The sequence below is a fragment of the Rhipicephalus microplus genome, chromosome 1, assembly GCF_043290135.1.
Source record: "Rhipicephalus microplus isolate Deutch F79 chromosome 1, USDA_Rmic, whole genome shotgun sequence".
In the NCBI taxonomy this organism is placed as follows: Eukaryota; Metazoa; Arthropoda; class Arachnida; order Ixodida; family Ixodidae; genus Rhipicephalus; species Rhipicephalus microplus.
Genome location: NC_134700.1, coordinates 137,206,637 through 137,225,374, shown reverse-complemented (window position 1 = coordinate 137,225,374; position 18,738 = coordinate 137,206,637). Strand labels below are relative to the sequence as shown.

Genomic DNA, 18,738 nt, shown 5'->3' with positions numbered 1-18,738 from the left:
TAAACTAGAAAGAATCCAAAGGAAAGCTGTAAGGTATATATACTTTAAGTTTCGTCACACTGATTCACCTTCTGAGTTTATTAGAGCTAATGGCATTGAACTCCTTGAGTCACGATGGAAGACATTTAGGCTTAATTTTCTTTCCCAACTTCTTCAAATACAAACAGCATTAGACCCTACACAGTACCTGACACCCATATCGACAAGGCATACGAGACACCATCACCCCGGAACCCTAACACCTTATTTTGCACGGACAGATTCATTTAAATTTTCTTTTTTTTTCCACGAACAGTGGCAGAATGGAACCTTCTAAAAGACTCTGTATAAAGATTCACTTTGGTTGATTTACTGTGTGTAAACTGTGTGTTGGGTGTGTAAACCTGTACTTGTATGTTGAATTCTTTCCTTTTTCCTTTTCTACGTGACTTGAGTGCCTAACATGTACTTGCTACTTGTACCGTGCCCACCTGCTTGGACCTGTGAACGTCTGCAGTATGCAATAAAAAAATAAAATATATTCACCATAACCGCGTGAACTTTTTAGCCGATCGCCGCACGCACACACTTGGATGGATGGATTGGATTGATTGATGGATTGGTATGGCTGTACCCTTTAGATCGGGCGGCGGCTAACGTCACCAAGCCGTAATACTTAATGAACGAAAAACTAAATTTATTTTTTCCCTTTAAATAGTGAGGTTGAGGACTCGTACAAGTAGATGGATGGTCTGGACAAGTAGTGCCATCTGGCGGCGTTGTGCTCAACAAGGCAAACAAATACAAAAAGGTGTTCTGCTTCATCGAAGGGGAGTGGCAATATGCTTGTTGATCTCCAAATTGGTCTGAATTGTATCTGTCATCGTTTGACAGCTCTGGGGAGCTTGTGATGAGCACCCCGCACTATGTCTGTGATGATCAGTCACAGACATGGTGCGGTGTTGTTGGCGTGGTGAGCTATCCGCTGACCGTCTGCTCTTCGCGACTTTCGCAGTTTTCGTACTCCGCGCTGATCGGCCTGGATGGCAGAATTCTCGGTGAGGCAAAGTCTTACGTTATACGCAAACAGTGGACTCAGTGGGGTTGATATTTTGGTATTTCGGCATTTTGCTATTTAGAAGTTATTTTTGAATTTGTTGAACATTTCAGCTATTGCGCGGGTGATAAGAGCGTCTCAGGATCATGAAGGTACCATTACCCTTACATGGTCAAATAATAGCCGGCGTTTGCCTTTCAAAGCACCGATGTAACCTTGTTTCGCTGTATACTGTTTTATTAAAGGGATTATTTTAATGTATTTTCATGATTTCACGCTTCTTAATGAGATTCTTCGTTTACTGGAAAAGCTTGCCAGTGTCCTGTCTAACTACCCTGCCTCCAACTTTCACTGCACACTCCGTAATAATACTCGTCAGATTATCATTCATTGTATCTACGCTAAGGTGATTTCCTCACTCAGAGCCGAGTACCTGTTCTGAAGCGAGACTCTGGATTCCTTTACTTTCCCTCTCAGTGCTAGCTCATTGATTGGCTTCTTGCATATCAGTTTCTGTCGTTCCTTCTTCAAGTCTAGGCGAATTCGAGACAGTACCATTCTATGATCACTGCACCGTACCTTACCAACCACTTCCAAATCCTGAACGATGCCTGGGTGTGCACGCATTATAAAGTCTATTTCCTTCTTATTTTCACCATTAGGGCTCCTCCATGTCCACTTGCGGTTTCCTCGTTTTCGGTAGAAGGTATTTAAAATCCGTAAATTGTTGTGTTCTGCGAATTCTACTAGTAGCTCTCCTCTGGCGTTCCTAGTACCGATACCATAATCTCCTACTGCCTGGTCTCCAGCCTGCTTCTTCTTTACCTTTGCATTAAAGTCTCCCATCAGTATAGTATACTGTGTTTTTACCTTACTTATTGCCGATTCCACGTGTTCATAAAAGCTTTCAACTGAAGCGTCATCATGGCTGGATGTAGGCGCGTAAGCTTGTACCACCTAGATCTTGTATCTCTTATTCAGTTTAATTACGGTACCTACCACCCTTATATTATTGACATAGTATTCCTCTATGTTGCCAGCTGCGTTTCTGTGAATTATGAACCCCAATCTCAGTTCTCTTCTCCAGTCAAGCCCCGGTAGCAAAAGACGTGCCCATTCTGTGACACCGTATATGCCTCATCTGTCTTCCTAACCTCACTGAGTCCTATTATATCCTATTTAACACTCTCTAGCTTCTCGAATAGTACAGCAAGACTTCCCTCACTAGATAAGGTTCTAGCGTTAAACGTTGCTGATTTCATGTTCCAATGGCGGCCTGTCCGGATCCTGAGATTCTTAGCACCCTCTGCTGCGTTGCAGATCTGACTGCCGCCGTGGTCAGTTGCTTCGCAGCTGCTGGGGACTGAGGGCCGTGAGTTATTTGACGTAAGCATGTGGGAGGTAGTGGCCAGATACTGCACCAGGGTGGCCAATCCTTCTCTGGTGAGGAAGTGCGTTCCCGGCGGTGGTTACCGGTGAGGCCGCACCCCAGGCCTCTTATTGCAGTTCCATCACCACGCGGATTTTTTTAATCCGTTTGGGAACTGCGCGGCACCGGGATTTAAACCACGTAAGCTTTCCCAGGAAACGAAGAATCTCATTGAGAGCGTCAAATCATGAAAGCCTCAAGTAAAACAGACAAAACATAGCTTTCGAAGGCAGAGCTTTTGAAGTTGATTAATAGGCATAAAGTATGCGATGTAAGAAGGTATAACATAGAGAGAATTGAACACGCTCTGAAAAATGGAGGAAGCGTCAAAGCAGTGAAGAGAAAACTTGGGATAGGGAAAAATCGGATGCATGCACAAAGGGACAAAGAAGGCAAAATAACTACCATTATGGATAGGATAGTTAACATAGCGGAGGATTTTTTCACAGATCTGTGCAGTAGCCGGGACAACCACGACCTTAATACTATAAGAACTAGCAGTAACCCAAATGACACACCACCAGTAATGCAAGAAGTCAGAAAAGCTTTGGAGAGCATGCAAAAAGGCAAAGCTGCTGGTGAGGATCAGGTAACATCAGATCTGCTGAAAGACGGAGGACAGATTGTGTTAGAAAAACTAGCCACCCTGTTTACGAGGTATCTTATGACGGGAAGAGTACCAGAGTCTTTGAAGAATGCTAACATCATCCTAATACATAAGAAAGGAGATGACAAGGACTTGAAGAATTACAGGCCGATCAGCTTGCTCTCTGTAGTATACAAGCTATTTAAAAATAGAATTGCTAACAGAGTAAAAAAACATCAGAATTCAATCAACCAAAGGAACAAGCAGGATTTCAAACAGGCTACTCAACAATCGACCACATTCATACTATCAATCAGGTAATAGAGAAATGCTCAGAATATAACCAACCACAATACATAGCCTTCATAGATTACGAGAAGGCGTTTGATTCAGTAAAAATATCAGCCGTCATGCAGACACTGTGGAATGAGGGCGTCGATGAAGTATATATAAACATCCTGGAAGAAATCTACAGGGGATCAACTGCTGTCATAATGCTTCATAAAGAAAGCAACAGCATACCAATCAAGGAGGGTGTAAGGCAGGGGGACACAATCTCCCCAATGCTATTTACCGCGTGTTTACGAGGTTTTCAGAAGCCTAGAATGGGAACAGTTAGGGATAAGGGTTAATGGAGAGTACCTTAGTAACTTGCGCATAGCCGATGACATTGCATTGCTGAGTAACTCAGGAGATGAATTGCAACTCATTATTACGGAGTTGGAAGGGGAGAGCAGAAAGGTGGATCTTAAAATTAATCTGCAGAAAACGAAAGTAATGAACAAAAACCGCCGAAGAGAGCAGCGCTTCGATGTAGGTAATAGTGCACTTCAAGTTGTAAAAGACTATGCCTACTTAGGGCAGGTAATAACCACGGAGCCGAATCACGAGATTGAAGTAACTAGAAGAATAAGAATGGGGTGGAGCACATTTGGCAAGCACTCTCAAATTATGACAGGTAAATTGCCACTATCTCTTAAGAGAAAGGTATATAACAGCTGTATCTTGCCGGTACTTAGCTACGAAGCAGAAACCTGGAGACTTACAAAGAGGGTTCCGCTTAAATTGAGGACGACGCAGCGAGCAATGGAAAGAAACATGGTAGGTGTAACCTTAAGAGACAAGAAGAGAGTCGAGTGGATTAGGGAACAAACGGGGGTTGAGGATATCATAGTTGAAATCAAGAAGAGAAAATGAGCATGAACCGGGAATGTAGCGCGTAGATAGAATAACTGCTGGTCATTAAGGGTAACTAACTGGTTTCCCAGAGAAGGCAAGCGAGTTAGGGGGAGACAGAAGGTTAGGTGGGCAGATTAGATTAAGAAGTTTGCGGGTATAAATTGGCAGCAGCAAGCACAGGAGTGGGTTAACTGGCGAAACATGGAAAAGGCCTATGTCCTGCACTGGACGTAGTCAGGCTGATGATGGTGATTTTAATGTACAGCCTGTTTCACACTTACAGTGAACCTCGAAGCTAAAGCATGACAAGGCGGCTGGCGCTGCAGTCACACGCCTGCAGCAGCTCGCGCATGCGCAGACGCTTGAGATGCGTGCTATTCAATCCTATCGTCTGCGACAGCGGTGCGCGCTAGCCACTTAGTCGGGCAGCCCGCTGATTTTATCGTTGCTGCATGAGCTTAACCGTTGTTTTGTACCTAACGTTGTGCGATTCCAACGTCTTACCCCCGTATTCAAGAACGTCCCTTCACTCAACGCTTCACCTTCACTTGAAAAAGCCGTTGGAAGCGCCCTCTCTAGGCACAGAAAGTCACTGCATATCAGCGATAATGTGGCGCGATTGTCGAGCAGCGCAGCGTCATTTTCAGCCGAGCAGTGGCGCAGTGCACAACTCTGTCAAGTGAAGGTTAATAGTGGAGTTGAGGAGCCTTTGTGAATACGGGGGTTAGTCTTCATTGGCAATAAGGGGGTTCTGAAGAAAAATTCTGACAGGATACTTTGTTTGCTATTTTGAAGCGCCGTTATACTGAGTGTATTCACATAGATTTTTTTTCTTTGTGTGTGAACCACAACACGCTGTGACGGGGAACACAATAATGAGCATGTACCGTGCGCGATATTTCACACTGAAAAAATGAGGCACTTGACAGTGACTGCCTTGCAGCTACGCGGGTTCAACACAGTGAAACAAACGACTATGGGTGCAGGGATGCTGTAGGTTAAGATAACAACGTGAAGGTGCTGGTTCTCAATGACATTTATTGATTGCTTAAGGCAATACTCACTCGTCGACGCCAAAATGCACGCGTGAAGCTTCCAATTTTTCCAGCAGCAGTGATGACAGCGCTCATTTTGAACGGCAGTGCAGCGTACTGTGGCATGATGAGAAACATCGGCCCAGTTCCCGCAGCAACAATGAAATTTTGCTGGCTTGCTGTCAATGCAGCCAGCGCGCACCACAGTAGCCGACTACGTGGTTCAACCGTTCAACACAATGTCCCTCAAGCGTTTGCGCACACTTGAGCTGCTGCCGGAGCGCGACTACCGCACTGGCCGCATCATGGCCGCATCGCGAGGCCACCCGCTACGACATTTCCCCTGAGTGTAAAACAGACTGTACAAGCCGCACCTTTTCGCGCCATGGAACATAGTGATGAAGATCACTAGATAACCATAGAGGCGGTATATATTCAGTAGAAAGTAGAGATGAGATTTCGATGATTAAGCAAACGCTTGTATATAATATATTCCAAACATTCTAAAGAACCCATAGAAGTCATGTTTATTTTGAAACTGTTTTACACTAAAAAGAAGCTCTCAAGAGCGTACGGTGTTTGGGTGCGCGTTGCTGAAGCCTGCAGAGGAGTGCCTCGGCTTTACAACAAACTCTATGACTGGCTCGATGTAGGAAAAGTTTCTTTCAACAGCTTAGCAGAAAAAAGGGTTACTACAATTGCAACTTTCTTACCGCCAATGTAGAAGCTGGTTCCAGTTACAGATTTCTCCGACCATCATAGCGAGGTGTTCGTCCCGGCATAGTAGACGCCTTATTGGTCAGTTGCCACCTCGCGCGGAAATCACGTGGCTCGTGACGCTAAGTGGCTAACAAGGTGTGTCCCACACTCTAATTCACTTGGGCTGCGTGGTGTTCTGGCTACATACAAGGCCTGGGTATTAAGTGGATGTAAATGCTCTATAAAGAAGTGGACAAAAGAACGCCCTCCGTTGTAGCTCATATGACAAAGCATTAAAAGGGTAATTAGAAAGTTCAGACCTCGCATCCCCCCTATGGAAAAAGGCAATATTACGTTCACTTTAAATTCTTTCAGTTTAAGAGAATCATTAAATTAGAGTTAGGAAACGACAATTGGTGTCCTACGTCCTTTATTTTCCTTATTCGTCTGCCGGTTTTCATTACGTTATAACACAGGAAATTAGCCCCATCGGATAACTCTCCTACACGCGAGAATATCAAAGAACTCGTTTAGCATAATATCTCGTGCTGGAAGGGAGGGTGTTTTTGACCCCAAAAAATAGAGTTTATAGGAAAGAATAAAAATCACAAATCGAGCCAGATGCGAAAGCAGGCTTTCTGCTGAACAATCAAGTCTTCTACCACAGAAGTACGCCGGTGCTTCTAAATTTTGACGAAACAGGCTAAAAACAAGCGTAAAGTCGGAGCAGGGCCAGTCATAGTTGAACTGCTGACTACCCAATTAAGTAAGAATGTAATAATCATTGCCTGCACAATGTATAGCCATGCATGCTTAATTATACCAACGTGCGCTACTTCTCATATGTACATCGTCGGACCATAGCGCACACTTCTTCATGGCAAAACTTTCATCTCTACCCTAACTTAGCCTAAGTGCCGACACACCTGCCAGGCGCATGATGTGTGAAGGGTGAATATACTCCTTTACAACGCATTTTATACCGTGTCTACTTTTCAGTTATATGAATTCAAAATCTTGTACAACTATTTATGGTTCAAATTTCAATGTTGGTCGAATTCCATGTTCATTTTTTCAGAGCTCAGCGGAGGCAGAAAGTTTACGAGCAGGTGGACAAAGACAAATACCCAACAATTCTAATCGGGGTGCCAAAGCCGGTAAGTAATCCCATTTATATTTTATTTCTTTATTTCTTTATTTTTTTCTTTATTGAAAAAATACTTTTAAAGCCCGCAGGAATTGAGTAAGAAAGATTACAGAGAAATCGAATGTCAACTCATAATGAACAATTTCAAGTATACTCCACTTTAAGACTCGCACATCAATTACAAGTGGAGACATGCTTAACTTTTCGTACATGCATCCTTCGGTATCTGAATGGAAAGCACTGAGACATAGATTCTTGATAATATCGTATACTCCACTTTAAGACTTTAATACTTTTTAAGACTATCTCAAGTATACTCCACTTTAAGACTCGCACATCAATCACAAGTGAAGGCATTCTTAACTTTTCGTATATGCATCATTCGGTATTTGAATGGAAAGCACTGAGACATAGACTCTTGATATTATCGTCTTGATAATAGTGCCACTTAGAAGCGGGGAGCTAGCCTGCCACAGCACATGCTAAAGCCGTGATTTTTGTAGGCTCAACTTTTATCACGGGGCTCTCGGAAGTCTGTAAACACAAAGTAAATAGTGATTGTCCTGAAGCAATGACGTACAGTTCCTGTGAAAAATTCAAATGTTTTCTGCGAACGCATATAGTTGTGAAAGTACCTACTTTCTCCGCACAGCATTTCCTTCGTTTACGTTTGAAGTGCACTAGAAGTGTAATGTTGTAAGCTCAGAAAAAATTGCAATTTGAAATATCTGGTTTGTATTGCTCATGTTAATATTTAACCACTGACAAGAATAAGGGCCAGGGCATGTCATGTGCTTTCTTTCTCGATCCCTTTTTTCTATAAGCGCAGCATAGGCTACACGATGGAAGTGGGCATATATTCGATGCAATAAAATAACCAATTTCATATCATTTTATTTCATTCAGTGCTCAGATCAAACAATAGACATTCTAAGTACAGAATATATTTTGAAAAATTATTGAATAATCAGCATAGACCACACAAACTATATTCTTTGGAACAGCCATCCCGAAGTTTTCTTTGAAGCAGCCATAGGTTATTATTAATTTTAGTCACTTACCAATTAGCATGACAATCAAGCATTTAAATTACTAATGCTTTTGTGATTATTGGCTGATGGCTCTTTTTAAGCTCCGCTCTTGCTTAATGTTTACTGTGCTGCAGCTACATAGCATTATTCAGTTCGTGTCTTCATTTTGCAGTAACTAAAGGTAAAGAGTACTACTGCATTTAGCTTCCCGAATAATCATAAGAATTATGGTCGCGTAAATTTCTCTACCAGACACAGCTTTCAGCACCGTTGTTTCTATGCTGTTAAAGCTGAAGCTCGTGTTTTGATGACAGGTTTATTAGCCTTGGCACATTTTTAGCTGGATTTGCGGTGCTCTGAATAAAACTGTTTAGTAATTAGGTCAAAATTTTATTCAAAAGCAAGCAACACATTGATACAGTTCTTCAATGCATTTATTGCTGTATTTTGTCCAACAGTTACAAAATATTTTTGCGGCACTAGTCGTTGCTGTATACGAGTTGAATTTTTATAATTGTGGTATATAGAGTGAAATAAATGGAGCCGTTTGTTCTTTGGTGAACATTTGGGGGTATTTGTTTCAAATCAAATGTTCTTGATATTTAGGGCTGCTGTGAAAATCATTGCCTTGCAATGCGAAACAATTATAGGAGTATTTCATTTTTAGTCGTAATTGATTTGTGTCATCACTGTTCGATGCTTATTTGTTGCGTTCCGAAGTACTGAATTTGCGCTACCCCCCCCCCCCCACACACACACACTATGTAACTCCTAAAAGTAGTGTGCTTGTCTTCTCTTGCTGCTGCTGCTTTATTACTATTTTTGCTATGCTAACTGGTTGCTATCGAGAAACCTACATTCTGCAACATCCTATTATAGCATTTTAAAACATAGTAGATTGATCGACATCACCTTGCACCAGCTGTTCACTTGAGAGAATATATATTTACAACCCACTTCATTCTAGTTACTTCCGTGAAAATGGGTGGAAATACGTGATGCAGATGATAGAAAATTTTTTTTATTGCCTTGCAGCATACAATGTGCACTCAAGAAACGTGCAGCAAATTAACACCTTCACTTGCGCAGCAGTAATTAGCTATTGCTATATATTTTACTTTTGTTTGCCAAGATGTCTTAATGCGCAAATTTTGGTGCAACATATTTCAGATTAAAAAGTTCAGAAAACCTGTAGAAGGCGACTTCGAAATCAAAGGTTGGTAATTTTTTACTTTAATTCCGATATTGCAAACAGTATTAAGGAAGGCAATTGTTGAATAGAATTCAATGCAATAACATCGTTAATGCGGCACTTTATGTGTTCAGGCACAGTCTTGTGTTGTTCTTTATTGTGAACCACCTTATATACTTCATTCCCAGTCATTCATTTAAAAAAAATGTCTAGCTATTTTAAAAAAGGTGTAAGACTTCTGTTCATCACTAGTTGTTTTTATAGTGAAAAACATCAAATGTGCGAAGCAAGGCAGGCGGCAGGGTCGTTCTAAATCATGCGTCTGGTTTTTGTTAAATTACTTGATCTCTCTACAAAAGGCATCACACTGATCTAAAAGTGTGGTGGGAGGATAGCATAGGTGCGCTTTTAAAGGGGTCTGGTGCGGTAGACTCGGGCTATTTTTAGAAAAGCAAAGCAACCGTAAAATTTTTTATGGAGTCTCAAGCGTTTTGTAATTTATGAAAATAACGTTGACAGTTATCGTGCATTAGCCAGACGTCAACGGGGTTCGAGTTAGTGTCCGACACTCCACTTTCCAGAATGAGCGGGGAGATTTGTCCTTGGAGCTAGGCGCATACAAGCATGGCACTTCCTATTGACAGAAGGGTTTCACTGGGCCACCTTTAGAGTAATCTATTGCCTTATTAGTAAACAAATTCTGGGGAAGGAGGACTATAGCGTTTTTTTTTCGCTCTCACCACATACCCGTGGAATTGAGTGAATGAGAAAGGGCTATCGTTTCTTGATCATTTTTGTCCATGTGCGAGGCTATATAAGCTTATTATGAATAAAGCACTCAACTTTGTATTGTCATCGCTAATCAATGCTCTAAGTTGGACACTCAAAACTAGAAAAACTAGGTTGTTTACTAGACAACCAAGGAAACTGGTGAATGTAACCAAAAGCACAATAACATAATGCCTGAGACGATCGAAACTGACTGTAAAAGTTGTAAGATTTATAAAAACAGTAATGCGCCACTGTTAACATAAATACTTCAGTTGTCGTTTATACGTATTTTTGAATCACTTATTCTATACGTTACTTCCAGGAAACCCGATGTCTCAAGGCGTTGCAGAAGGACGAGCTCGAGTTGTGCCCACATTTGAAGAAGCCCATCTAATTGAGGTAAGGTCAGGTGATGATCAGCCTTCTCGCCTGATGAATTGAGCCTTTCTCAACCATCTAAAAAACATCCCCGACTAAAGCTCTGCGCGCAAATAAGCTAAGCATTACTTATCTTTTTAGGCTGCTTCTAGAATAAAATGAAAGAATCATGAGGCCTTGAAAACTAGATATCTGAGGACAATGTGTTCTGTAACAAGTGGATAACCATCAGCTTTATTTAATTCTTAAACACACTGGTATGTGTAGGTTGTTCTTTTTCTAGGTCGATATAAGTGTTATATAGATTTACCCAAGGAGAAATTAATCCAATTATTAAGGAATAAAACGTGTCATGATTTTGTTTTTATGAGAAAATTTCTTGACACCGAAGTAATTCTAGTGGCACGCTACTCTTCACGTGCTTTCTGTTACCATTTGTACTGCCTTTTATTAACGAACGCTACAACAGTAAATAGCTCTTTTTGCGCATACGAGGATTTGCATTACTCGTTAAAAATGTTCAAATAGGGATCATCAGTTTTTCAATAAGGTGATTTTGAGTTGATAATCTTGCTATATTTTTACAGTGGCCTGTATTGGTGTCTCGTTGCAAGACTTAGCAGCTGATTTGTGCGCCGCAAGCCCGCAATGCGAGAATATACATGTTGAATAAGACGCTCGACATGGAAAATTAGAAAAGAAATCAATTATTGCTACAAATTGTGTCATCCAACTATGTGTTATGAAATTGAATTGCCATGACATCACTCAAACAGAATTAGCCTTTGTTTAGATGTCATGGCCGGATGTCAAACTATATGACATTATCTGTGAGGGTAGTGAGATAGCAAGCTCATATTTCAATAATCGTAAGTTCTTGATAAATAATGGTGTTTGATAGTCAGGGATTCATAGGGAGAAGATGTCTTGCTTAAGTGGATGCCTACTTAAATTACAGGAATAACTTTTTACAGAAATATACATTATATAAGCATGACAATATTTTAATAAGTAGTGCGTACTGGACTCTTGTCTGTTTAGTGGTTAGGAAGAAAACTAACTGAATACCGATTATTTTTGCCTGCGCACATTAGAGTTGCTTACGGAGCAACGAGAACTGAAACATGACTTGTGGAACAGCTTTTAATTTTATTGTCAATGCGTCTTTACATTTCATTCTGCCACCTTCCTTTTGTAGACCATGGTAATGTTCTTACATGTCATGCGCAGCTAGAGCTTACAGTAAAAATATGATTTGGCTAGACAGCGTAAGTGTTTCGTAAGATATTATTAAATATTTCGGCAGACCTTCATTAGGCATGAAACAACGCTAAATGTATGCACAAGTTTTGCACGCCGAGACATATGTTGAATGGTTGCAGATAATTATATAGCCAGAGGTTTGCCCTTGTGCAACGATGCCAACAGGAACATGAGTGTTAGCGATACCAGAAGCGACAAGCTGATACGAAGCGTTGGTGCTCGCGAGATTGGTAGCACTGGAGACTGCTACGTAACTCAACCTCAGCAGATGACACCATTATACCGCTGACGTTAGCCCGACTTGACGTCTGTATCACAGCAGTACTTATGTCATGTTTATAAAGTTGGACAGTGAACACTACAGCCAGAAGGGACGTTTTACGAATATTAGGGTCTGTTTGAAATGTAGTTCCATGGCCTGGCATGACTTTGTGATACAATACTTGATTGACACGCAGAACGCTGGGATTTGATTCCGGCTGGGGCCCTCCTAGAAGTTATTCCTTGCATTTGGTGGGTCAGCGCTGCCAATGTCAGTTTTTTCTGAACGCCCACGCATTGAAATTACCACTGTGTGTCATTGACGTCTCTGGCCAGTTACGAAGTGTCAATCCCCTGTGGCACATATCCGCCCGCGGGTGTGTGCCACAGTCAGGCGGAAATCGCTTGATGACGTACGCGACAAAATGGGGACATCATTCATGTCTTGACTAGCGCGTCATATTCGTCACGCCATCTGACCCTTCCATACAAATTTTCGTTCAAACCATGTTAAGAGGGTGATCGCGAGAGCTCCCAGGCTTAAGCGGCTAGACAGATAGATAGGTAGGCAGATAGAGGACAGACGTGCTTGAAGTATGAAATAAATAGTTCTCATTTAAAATTTTTATGTAATTCTGGACGTATTAGAAAGTTATCAGAGCTGTGAAAGTAAGCCAATCATATTGTTTTTTTTATTTAGACTAAACAAACACGCTGTCGAAACCATTTGAAAGATTAGCCTCTGACGATTTTCCGTTTTTTTTTTGAATAACAAGAGTGGCTGCTGATTCACTACGCTTGAAAAGCAGAATAAAAGTAATGTGGGCCTCACGTGCGAACATGACTATAAAACTAATTTCGGGCTGCAAACTTAGACAAAGCGCCTTGTTGTGCTAACGGAGACTAATACGCATTTATTGCAAGGCGTTCCTTTTTCTGTAACGAGCAGAAGGGAGACATACTCATCACAACAGCGACGGACACTGGCTGGACGCCTTACTTTCCCTTGCTCGCCGGAGTCGTGACAGAAATAGGAGGCCCGCTATCACATGGTGAGTTCATTTCCTACGTCCTAACAATTCGACGCTTACTGTAGCAAATAAACATTTTGATTGGAAGATCAAATCAAGACTGCAGAATTCTTTTAAAGAAGGTGTGACTGACGGACTACGGTATTTTATAAGTGTGCTTGCACCTGCTTCGTAGCACCCAATGTTCCTAGTGTACTATAGTAGCCACCATGATTTTTTCTTTAGCGGTGTTAGTTATTCCTAAATATGTACTCTCAGTTAAGTACTCACATAGTCAATACAACATCGATGAAGCACACTAATGTAAGCCTAAACGACATGCATCTGCGCTGAATTTAACAACGTACTAATTGCCTGCTCGTTTTTTTGGGGCTAACAAAGAGAACCCGCGAGGTCTGAAATACATCCCGGCTGCGGCGCCTGCATTTCCGATGAAAGCTGAAATGCTGTAGGCACGCGTACTCTGATTTGGGCGCACGTTAAAGAACCCGAGGTGGTTGAAATTTCCGCAGCCTTCCACTACAGCGTCTCTCATAATCATATGGTGGTTTTGAGATGGTCAACCCCACATATCAATCAATCAAGTCTGAAAAACGGCACGCGACTTCACAGAAGCGTGCTGTACAAAGCAATGGCCTCAAACAATATCACTCTGATTTAGCTTGTTGCAAATGAGCTGCGACATTTCGCGAATGGAAGCAAAATCACGTGTTATTTTTCATAGCTCACGCTATGGCGCTAGTGGCGCTTAGTCTTCATAACACAATTGAAGAATTATTCGAGGCCTAGCTACTAGCACGTGAAAATCACCATCTCCAGACCCCAACGGGCAGAGCAGTCCTAACAAAACTAGGGCGCGATATGTTATTACAAAAACACCAAGAAACTAAAGAATTACCAAGCAAACTTAGAGAATGGTACACCGTATTGCCAGTACCAAGCAACATGATCTTACTCTGCATGCGGGGAGAAGAAAGACAAGGGCTGACCACATTGAGAAAAGGACAAGATTTTTGAACACGGCCAGATGCACTGACGCCGCGCCTTTTCGGACCAATGCAAAGAGATCTGTGTGTGCAGTCACCGACAGTGGAGGAAAAATTACAGCCTGCGCTTCAATAGATCAGGTGTCGGCAACACAAGCAGAGGAGGTTGCCATAGCACTCGCAATAAAAGAGGGATGGACGCGAAACGCTCCATTAACAATCATTACAGATTCACAAAAAGCTTGCAGAAACTCTCTGAAGGGCAGAATTGAAGCACATGCGCTCCGTATATTGGTTGGGACAGGATGGAACCTCGCAGTAAAATACAGGCTGTGACTTGGGCACCGGGGCACGAGGGCGTGACAGGGAACCTGCATGTGGACGAGGTGGTTCAAGGCTCCACAAATCACCGAGCCACTCAAGATAATGCAATATATGACCCTACACCCCTGGACCCTTGTTTCACAATGATTATAAAATACTACAGGGAATATAGGCAGCTCTATTCACGTCCTCATAGCAAGCTCAGCGCTGCGGAGGCAACAGCGCTAAAAATACACACTAACACTTACATAAACCTGCACACTCTTCACCTGATCTACCCCACGGCGTACAGAGATATATGCCCGTGGTGTGGAGCCACCCCAACACTCTTTCACATCACGTGGGAGTGTGCAGAGCACGACGAAGAACACGACACCACTAGTACATGATAAGAATGGGAGGCGCTGCTGTCTAGCAGCGCCTCCCATCAGCTGCGACTGATCCACAGAGCTGAACGGATGGCTCGCGCCAGCGGGAACCTGGAATAGGGGCACCGCCCGGCCGGACAGACTTCGCTCTTCCCCGTGTATACTACTTCGGGCACTGGAGTTCCAGCCTGTCTGTATTATGTACATAATAAAGTTTTCTACTACTACTACTTCGCGAATGGGAGCGAAATCACGTGTTATTTTTCATAGCTCACGCACTTTACGTATCATACGAAAAAAATATTAAAACATCATTAGTATATATGTTGCTGTAAGTACCACATTAGGTGTCGCTTCAACATGCCGAGACATTCCTGACTGACATTTCAATAATTATATGAGCATTAGCCAAGTTAAACACGTAATTAGGGCTAAATAACAAAACTTCAATAAAAAGTGAAATGACAAAACAACTTACAGCATACTGAGAACGCTATACATTAGATGTGCTTCACGTAACAGCATTCCTCTTTTTTTTTAATCTGATGCTGCATGGTATTCGAGTCACCCTGTACATTTGAGTAATGAAACATTAAAGTGACCTTGCTCAGCATACTTTCAGCTCGTTGCATGTATATGAATATTCGAGGAGCTACTGATACACTCCAATAAACTCAATTTTGCAAGAGCTTTTTCGGCCTACCTTGCTTTATAAACTACGTACCAGGCGCTCACTCATGCATATTAATATGGACACATCGTACATCTGCAGAAAAAACGCCTTGAAAGGATGGATGTGTAATATTTATATAACACTTATCATTTTCTTCCAGGTGCGGTAGTTGCACGTGAGTACGGCCTACCATGTGTTGTTGGTATCGAAGGCGTCACCAATATGCTTGCGTCTGGTAAGTGCTTTGGATTTAAAGAAAAAAAAGAAACACGATACTTTTGATGTTTTAGAAGTGTATGCCACGGTAAAGAAGTATTTTTTCGTAAGACAGCACAAAACCAATTTTCAAAAGAAATGAATAGAACATTTTTAAAGTTATACAGCCCCTGACAACAATTGCAAGGCGCAATACTAAAAAAAAATCTGTTATCATTGAACCAAGCCACTTCTTGCGCTGTTATTCATCTTACTCTCAGAAGCCTATAGCATTGCAAGCAATGTGATATATTTGAGGCATAAGTGATGCCATGCTTAAGGCATAAAAACAAACTTTTTCAAACCGGGACTGGAATAACAATGCATTCAATTCTTTGTTACTTCAGGTGACTATGTACAGCTTGACGGCAACACTGGCGTTCTCAGAAGGATTGCGGCCCCTATTGCTGACGAGGAATAAGATATCGCCAGATGCGGCAGTCCTGTATAGAAGCCATGTTTTTAATGCGTACCTACCCAGTGTATTTTTATATGCTAGAAAAATAAAAAGCCCGCTGACCTCAAGCGTTCGTTTGTAAACTACAAGTGCAGGAGGCTCAAAATAAAGTGTTGTGTTGGTATGTTCTACGTTATCTAGAGCTTACTACTTTTCTTCGGCAGAGAGCACTGCAACACGAACAAAAAGTGTGTCATGATTACGGAAAAAATTATCGTGATGCTATGTAGAGATATGTTATTTATAGGTGGTCAAGTTTCCAACCTATTTGTTGAGCTAACAACAATTGCCGTTTACGTATCTTCAAAGCTTCAAAATAAAAGTACTGCACATGCTAAAGAGTGCTGCATAGGCTGTGTAGGGTGTATGCAGTGTTCAGTAACATGGATATGATACTCGGAGCCCATCAATAAGGTTGTTGCCTGAGAGAGTTGGTGACTGGCCATTAGATCGTATGATGAACAAGCGCAATTTGTACTTCTTCCTTTTCCCCTCCCCAGTGTAGCAGGCTAGAGCAAGCTATCGCTCAGGCCGACCTCTCTGCTTTTCTGTAAATAAATTTTCTCTCTCTCTCTCTATCTGGACGGAAACAACATGTGCTATATACTTCTCCGTAGGGCATAATGATCGATGCCGATATTTTTAGAAGTTTGGGCGTTTCATCCGAGCGGTGTGGATAAAACGAATGTAATGTACTATGAAAAAAAAAAAAACGAAGCGGCTATTGCAAATGGCTCTCACTACTTATGGGGCCGAAACACTGCTCTAACCTTGCCTGTGGCGCAAGAAGAGCTGGATGTGCCGTCGTCCGTGTACCTGTACGCATTATATTTTGCTCGTGCTGCTTGGTATTATCGTTCCTACCTTACACTTACGAAACAGTGCTTCAAAATTGTGGCATAAGTGACATATTCGCACGTAACAAAGATATTATGCTGAAGCTGTGATAATGGTAGACACCGTCCTTGAGCCTACTCAGACAGTTATTCGCGGTGCTATCTTGAAGCAGTGAAAGATGCGCCATTTGCGTAATGGCATCCTCAAAGAAGGCGCCCGAGACTGCTCGAATCCGACACCCTGAAAGGTGGCGTCCTTGCGGCAAATTTTTGATTGACCAAGTGTATACTGCCCTATCACAGGAAAAACAGGCGACAATTAACCGACTGTTGTGTAAGGGCTGCGCTTCGAGAGAATAGGAAGTGGCCCTGGTGTTGCGGCAAGTGTTCTGAACCAGGCTTAAGGTTTTAGGCACCAGTGGCTGTGCTGAATCCCGTAGGGTTGCCCTACGATGGTTTTTTTCGGTAGTGCTTTCTTCTTTCGTAATTTGTATGTCCGTAACTATGTAATATATTCAGTACATTCTGTAACTTTAAGTTTTTCTCAGCCTTACCCGGAACTAAACCATCGTTTTTACTTATTATTCAAGCAACTGGCAAGTCAATCGCCACCATTTGCATAGCGGCAGTACGTTACACTTCCTCCCACTTTACTATACTATCTCGGGTGGTGCGACTCAGACACTGAGTTGGGAGAGTTGGTTTCACAGCCTCAAAATAACCTGAATTTTACTGGCGCAGTCTGCCGGAGCGGCTTGCTGTTAACGAAGAGTGGAAGAAGTTGGGACAGACTACAGGTGTTTCATTTTCTCAGTGATTTGTTTATATATATATATATATATATATATATATATATATATATATATATATATATATATATATATATATTGTAATGACGAAAACCGAAACTGGAACTCTCTCTGGCACAGACTCGCATGCTAGGAAGGAGAAGGAGGAAGACGAAGCAGAATAAGAACAGCCGGCCTGCAGCAAAGGCGTTGTGTCTTATTTCTCGTCCTTACAATGGCGCAGTCGACGAAGAAAACGGCTTACGTCTCGGTTTCGTCATCCAGAACGCCCGCCGACGTGCAGCCGCGGTAAGCGTCGCTTGAGGACGGCGTCAAGCCCTCCTCGGCAGCTGTTTACTGACACCACCGTTCGGGGACGGCGTCAAGGCCTCCTCGCCGTCACGCTTCTTCGCTGATGGGACCCGCAAGGCGTCCGTCGCGGCCAGCATCGATCCCAGCACCGACGGATGGCGTCCAGGCCTCCGTTGTGGTTCCGGGAAACTTGTCCTGGGACGCGACACGTCGCGGCAACCATGCGCACGGGCCTCTCTCACCTAGGGATGGCGTACATGCCTCCTCCATACCTGGCAACCTGTCGGCGCTTCAAGCACCCACCGTGTACGGCGTCGAGGCCTACCCGGCGGCGCAAGACCGCTTCATCTACGCCACAGTACCAGGTCACAACTCATCACACGGGTTCCGCTTGCCTGGGAACGTCGTTGACGCTTCCAGCGCCCTGGAACCCATGTCCACGAATCCGACCACAGCTGGATTTCCAAGGGACGCCGTCCACGCGTCCTTGGTCAAGAATTGTACCACCTCGAATACCGCAGTCACTGTATCCTCCGCAGAGGCGGGCCTTGGCTCTTCGTGCGGATCACACGACAGCGCAGCGGAGCTGCAGCATACCATCGCGCAACTCCGTGTCACGACCAACGCCCTCATAGCGTCGAGTTCCAAGCTATGTCCTGCCATCTTGCCAACATTGTGCGCACTCAATGCCATGTTGGCTGC

General features: G+C 42.9%; 1 protein-coding gene across 2 annotated transcripts in view; it reads left to right on the top strand.

Moving 5' to 3' along the window:
- The window catches only part of LOC119177847 (rifampicin phosphotransferase), a 97,473-nt gene extending 81,237 nt beyond the window's left edge, over positions 1-16,236 (top strand). For both annotated transcript variants that reach the window (XM_075887406.1, XM_075887407.1), the window contains 6 exons: positions 7,042-7,120; positions 9,312-9,357; positions 10,427-10,503; positions 12,956-13,058; positions 15,549-15,623; positions 15,991-16,236. In XM_075887406.1, the coding sequence (XP_075743521.1) occupies positions 7,042-7,120; positions 9,312-9,357; positions 10,427-10,503; positions 12,956-13,058; positions 15,549-15,623; positions 15,991-16,064 (454 nt within the window). In that variant the 3' untranslated portion in view covers positions 16,065-16,236. The remainder of the gene's footprint in view (positions 1-7,041; positions 7,121-9,311; positions 9,358-10,426; positions 10,504-12,955; positions 13,059-15,548; positions 15,624-15,990) is intronic.
- Positions 16,237-18,738: the final 2,502 nt, after the last annotated feature.